Source organism: Trypanosoma equiperdum, assembly GCF_001457755.1.
Source record: "Trypanosoma equiperdum strain OVI genome assembly, contig: ctg_1224, whole genome shotgun sequence".
NCBI lineage: Eukaryota > Euglenozoa > Kinetoplastea > Trypanosomatida > Trypanosomatidae > Trypanosoma > Trypanosoma equiperdum.
The window spans coordinates 19483-26094 of NW_027123199.1; the positions used below are offsets into that span (position 1 = coordinate 19483).

General features: G+C 46.4%; 1 pseudogene across 1 annotated transcript; it reads right to left on the bottom strand.

Annotated features, from left to right (window-relative positions):
• Window positions 1–1394: 1394 nt before the first annotated feature.
• On the bottom strand, window positions 1395–5501 carry TEOVI_000862200:pseudogene (annotated as a pseudogene). The gene has a single exon. A coding segment is annotated over exon 1 (4107 nt).
• Window positions 5502–6612: the final 1111 nt, after the last annotated feature.

A 6612-nucleotide genomic window follows, 5' to 3' on the forward strand; every position in this document is an offset into this window, starting at 1 on the left:
AAACAAACACACAAAGTCATACAAGTCAAAGAAAAAAAACATTTACATACTGGCAGCGGGGCTAGTAGCGAGTATGGTTTAGCTATTTTCTTTCAACATTTGTTTTGCAGCTTTACATAACCCCGTAGCATTTCGAGCGCCGTGTTGTGGGAGAAAATAAATCCAGGGGAGGAAGTCAACCACGTCTGAAAAAAAGGCGTGTGTGAAACCTCACGAGGCGACTCCACCAATTCCAAATATAAACACAAACACAAATACAGACACGGATACCACCAGTAACAAACAATGTTTCCCCCCCCTTTCTCCTCCAAAATAAAGACATATATTAAACCTCTCGCATTTTCGCATTTCAGGGCGCGCTCCCCTTTCCAGTACAAGAGCATGCAATAGTAGGTGAAAAAGAAAAAAAAAAGAAAAAGTGGAAACCAAAAGACAAAACCTTTTCCGCACGCACACTCATGCGCGCTCACGTTCACATCCATACCAAATATTGTATACGAGTGACTTCGAAGGAGAGGTGCCCAGAGAGGGAGAAAGATGCACACAACCATCAGCATCACGCCTCACACTGGTGTGGAAACAATATTGATATCAGTAATGCTAGGGGAAAAAAAAACACAAGTAATATTTTAAAAGGCCAAACCAAAAAATGTTTGGTTCTCCCCTCCTCGATCCACTGAAAAGCAAGAATACATTTTCAGCCTCACTACGAAGATATATACAATCATATATGCACTACAACGCGAGTGGTTGTACGATGAAAAGGACAAAGGCAAGAGATGGGGGGCAATGCAAAAAAAAAAAGGGGGCGTGTATGTTTATGAATATAGTTGGAAGAGCGACATGTTATTCATATTGGAGTTGAGACTCCGGAAGAAGGTGAATACACATCAAGAGGCACTTGCAGGCAAAAATCGTGCACAGGCCCTTCCAGATGTAATTTCCCCCTTTCTCTGCTCCACATTCACTCAAAAATACAAACGCACAGGCAGAGCATCAGAAGGGAATAGTGCAACACATAAAAACTCGTAAGGACTTCATCACAAAAGGGGGAAAGTGAAGAAAAGATAGCAAATGCAAATATATATATATATATATATATATACATTGCTCCTTAACTTCCTGCTTGCAGTTTACACAGCAACGCAAACAACCGACCCCCTTCGCTCTGTCCCGCAGACAGAAAATTTCATTATTTATCTGTTGCAGTTTTAAATGTATTACCAATAAATATTAACATGCACATATACGCAGTCACATACGATTATTTCTGTCCTTCAAATTGTTGGTTATTGTTCATGGGTATTCTTTTCTCTTCCCTTATTTCATTTTCTACGCACCCGTTAAAATGGCACTCAAACCGAAATGAAGTTGCTTGCATGCGCTTTCTGTTACTACCACCGCAAGATTTCTTGTTCCGTAACTGGCGTAGTACAGTTCTCAATTTCAACTCTTCCCTTTGGATGCAACTTCAATTTGCATCCGTTTTTGAAATCCATGCCACATAACTCACGTATTTTGAAACCATCGACAGCTTCGCCTTTAAGGACATCACGCCGCACTCGCTCCTTCACTAGTCTGTTTCTACACACCCACCGCTCTAAAGCCATCACGTTGTTTGGCGGTAAGGCAGCGGGTGATGACAAACTGCTGCAGCAACAATTACGAGTGAACTCCTCCCATGATTTGTAACCAAATAGTTGATTGTGCACACTGTAAGCACTCTGGGCGTTTGTTAAACTAATATTGTCTCCCTTGTACATCATTCCTCCAATGCACATGGCTAGGGACAGCGTTGAAAAGAGGCAAAGCGCCACAAAGAAAATTTGCATGTAGCGTCTGATACTCATAGCGATGCGGTGGTCCACAGCCATCTGGAGAGATTCCAACTTCCCTGCCTCAGAATTATACTCGTCAACCAACTGTTGTCGAAGCAGGTAATGTCGTCGCAATTTCGGCATATTTTCTGCATTCATATTAGCCGCTCCCCTCACCAGCGCGCGGGTAGACGAGACATCCATCCACGATTTTCTTTTCGCAGATGGAGAACCTGCCATTTTCAAGGCAGTGTCCAACGTTACCGATTGTCGTCTCCCTGTTGTTGTGTCCTTGGGCGACCCCGCAGCTTCGGCTGACTCACGGGACCCGGTTTCCCTATACTTCTCCAGCGGGTCGGGTATGTCTTCCAGTAGCCTCTGAACAAAAGCCTCCCAGTTCCCTTCACTTTCTCCCTCAAGGGCGACATGAGGTGCGAACTCGGGGCAGATTGACGGGCGCCGCTCGGTAACAGTAGTGTCTTTAAGATCACGAGGCAGAAGACGATCTAAATCGGCAGCCTTCAGTTCAGCGAGTGCTGCGCATAGCTGTTCCTTCGAGAGCATGGCGGATATGCGGTCTGAGACATCACTGGTTATTGTCTGACCGTATGGGTTAACGTTACCTTCCTTAGCGACTGGTAAGTTGCCTGCCACGACAGCCAGTGCGCTGCTCGGGCTATTTGACCCCTTTGTCTTACCACTACCTTCCTTTGCTGTTTTTGCGGCGGTTACCGCTCTGCTCGATGGGCCAACAAGGGGATTCCAACATTTCTTCTTGTGTTCCACGAGTTTAGCGAAAAATTGACTTGGTTCATATGGGCTCGACGGACCCTCATCACCTCCAGCGCTTTGGCGTATCGCCGGTACATCACACCCCTCGGCCTTAGCCGCCAAGAACTGAGACTCGGAAGGAGTGATCCAAAATGGCCTCTCCGCGATGCCAGCCGTCATTTTGAGGGTTCTTCGACTTTGCAGCACCTCCCCATAACGTAGAGTGTTGCTGTGTACATGAAACGCCTTTCCACACTGCCGCATCCAACGAAGCATTACAGAGAAACAAGAGGGCTTTCCTTTTGTGGCGTCATCTTCCTTCTTAGCAGAATCGTACTCTTCGCCATGCTGCGTTTCATGGCGCCAACCATCCAACGCGTTAGAGGGAACTGCCACCCCTGGTGGATAGCCGTCGTCAGGCAAGTAGTCGTCCCCTTCCCTTATTAACGATGACAGTACCGCCTTCAGTTCACCCCTTTTAACTGCTGTCTGTTCGTAGAGCTCATCATCCATTCCACCGCCCTCACCTTCACCTTCACCTTCGCCACAATCATGGGACAGTGGAACTTCTTTGTATCCACGGAAGTATTCCTGGGGTTCGAAGGATCGTTTGTCACCAAAATAATCGTCTTTCATGATCTTTTCCTTCTTGTCAGTCTCCTCGGGTGCATTATGTTCATCCGCAAATACTACAGCTGTTCCTATATCGGCGCCATCCGAAGGCCCTGAAGCCGGTGCCCCCTCTCGATCCGCACGATTCCCACTTCTTTGTCTCGTGTTATCCCCTTTCACCCCACCTCCTGCCGCGGGCAAACTTGCTAAAACTTGAGGATTCTGTGCAGGTAGACCCGTCTCCCGTCCGTTCGAAGAATCGTTCACTTCGGCGCCTGGTTGCGGGTTATTGGCCATATCCCCCGGTGATTGCGCAGAACCAACTGTAGTACCATCTCCACGTGGGGGTAAATCAGGGTCAGTACACGCAGTTGCTTGCCCCTTGCAGTTAGGGTTATCAAGGCTTTCACCCACCACCACGTTATCAGGCGATTGGTTTTCAGCAGTGTCTGCCACAGTTTCGAAATCGCGTTTAAGACGACTCTGTAGTCGCTCCACGCGTTGACGGTCGTTACGAAAGGTAAGTACAGACCCCACGATAAGGGCAAACATGGGAGCAACAATCATGAGGGCAACCGCAGTTATGGTGACGGCATTTGGAACAAGCTCTCTGGTCGACATACTCCCCACAACACCGAGAGATCCAATAAACGTAAGAACCAATTGATGCGAAATACTGTACCAGTTTTCCACAGGACGTGCATAAGGCCTGACCATCATGAGGTACGTCAGGTACACCAAGCAGATGCATGTGATGAGACTAATACCCAACCATGCAACCACTGACCCTGGACCCCGTCGCATCAGTACACCAATAAGGACCAGCAAGATCCTTTGCAAAAGAAACAAAATACGTGACCGACGAAACTGATACTTAAACGCCACGTACAGCGAAGACGAGACGTTTCTGGACATCAAAGTTTTTTCATAATAAAGCTCCTTTTTATTGAACTCATCACAGATACGCTTTTCAAGTGGGTACTCGTCCACCAGGATGCTCGTAGCTCGATCGATTGATAGTATGAGGAAAGCAGGATATGCGACAAAGTAAGCAATGAATACCAACGACATGGACATCTTGTAGAAGTTGTCTATCTCACGGCAGGATACTCGAGGATCGTATGCCAGACGTTTTTCACGAATATTACCACCACATAGCTTAATTTGCAGCGATTTAGAACATTTCTGCGTGTGCTCCGTGAAGTTGCAAGCAAGACAAGGTTTTTCAGTTGTATCCCAGGAGTTTGAAAAATTTCTCGACCCCCCTACAGCGGATTTCATTCTGATCATCATCTCTCCTTCATTACAAGACACCTCAGTGCACACTAACAACCTCATCATATTCAGTGTCACCGGAGTAAAGGCAATGGAGAGGGCAATCAGCGCAGTACTGGTGAGTGCTTTGGACAATTTGTCCGTCAGTTTAACCTGTATCTGTCTCCCCTTTTGAGAAATACTGAGTAAAGCCCATATGACAATTACGCTACTGGCAACAAAGAATGTAATAGCCACTGCTTTATCATAACGGCCTATTTTCAAGGCTTCAGCTGAATCTTCTGTTGGCAATGTAACGTATATGAAGTATCCCGCTGCAATAGCAATGCCGCAAACGAGCAGTTGGATTAAAATGCTGCGCCACCTACGAGCCTGGACATACACCTCTTTTTTTGCTTCGTAAGCGAGCAAGGCAGATGTTGCCCTCTTGTTTTGCGTCACACGTCTCACAGCTTTTTGTATTGCGGATACCTCTTCCCGATGCTCGGCCCCCCGATCGGCGGCCATTTCCAATCGTCTCTTTTTTTTCTGACTCCGACGTAACATGAATAGATAGATGATGCCTGCGACAAAGAGAACAATGAGACCCACTCCACCAGCGAGAACAAGAATCCTTTGTGTTTCGCGGGTCATTATTTCCATTTTTTCTGCGCGAGGCGTGGAGACAAGCACTGCGCCAAGTACTGTAAAGAAAACGGCCACCACTTGCGCGAAAAGACAGAGGGACGCGCCCGTCGAAGACACAATCAAGAACCCTCCAAGAGAGATGACCATGGGAATAATGACAACAATAAATGTGTAGTTTAGGCGACTGTCGTGGGGAATCCAGTTGGGAAGTGTGAACATTTGTTCCCTTTTTTGTGAATCCCCCGTTAGATAATCATACGATATATGTAATAATGCCAACTGGCCTTTCGAAAGCGGCTGCAGAATTATTTCTGGGAAGCTGTTTGGTGAGAGAGAGACCATGATGTACAAGTATTGCACGTATGCCACCGTCATGTCAAATAGGTCAACGAAAGTCATTGTTACTGTCGCCTAATTACTGGTTCTTTGCTTAGTTGTTTGCCTCCTTATTCTCTACCTCGCCTTGCTCAGAGGCGATATATTTCCTACCCCACCACTCTCCCTGCGTCCTACTTCGTATACTCTTCTTCACTTATATCTACCTTTTATACCACTTGAAGATTGTTTTGTCCACTTCCTTGACCCTTAGCCCCTCCGTATCGATGTGACGGTCGGCGGAGACGTATCTTTGAAACCTTAAATATTCACTTTTTTTTTGTCCTTCCGTGGACTTACCGCCTTTTGACAGCCGGCGACTCTCAAACCCTTTCACCAACAAAAAACACGGCCGATGTACTGCCAAGCAAAATTGTGTGTGGTCGTTCGACAACTATTAGTTCTATAAGAAGGGAGATACAGTAAAATTTTGGGAAGAACGGAAACCATTATTTTTTTTCTTGATGAGCAGGCGGACGGTCATCCCGCGTAAGTAGAACATCATTTCTGGCCCCCCTTCACCTCCTTTGGCAGGTAGAAACAAAAGAGGCACACGAGCGTTGGAGGAAGAATAAAAGGGAATAAATAGCAATAGGGGGAGTAGAAACACAAATATATGAAGTATTCCTCAACCCCCCCTAAACTTTTATGAGACCCATAACGGAAGATAAGAGGAGGAACAAACGGCGGTTGATATGCGGGAATGGCGAGGAGGAGGAGGAGGAGGAGGCAAAGAGCAAGGGGCGATTCACTCATGTACATTAAGCATATGCACATATGCACACGAATGGGCATTTTCCCACCCTCTCACCATTTGTGTTTCCCAAGGCCCAACATTACCAGAATTGCATATAAATGTAAGAATGTATATATGCACACAACACATCATACAATCAGTGTTGTCATAACCACACAATGCACTTTACTCCCATCCGTTACCGAATCAATCTTCATTTCGTTGCCCCCTCCTCCCCACCTCTCCACCCACCCTAAAGTTCAATCGCCTTCTCCCATCCTCCCCATTCCCCGTCTTCACACCATTTTGTTTCATTAATTAAGTTTACCACAACAACTCATCCCTCTCCTCCTCCTCCTCCTCCTCCTGCCTCATACACCTACTCTTCTTCTTTTTTTT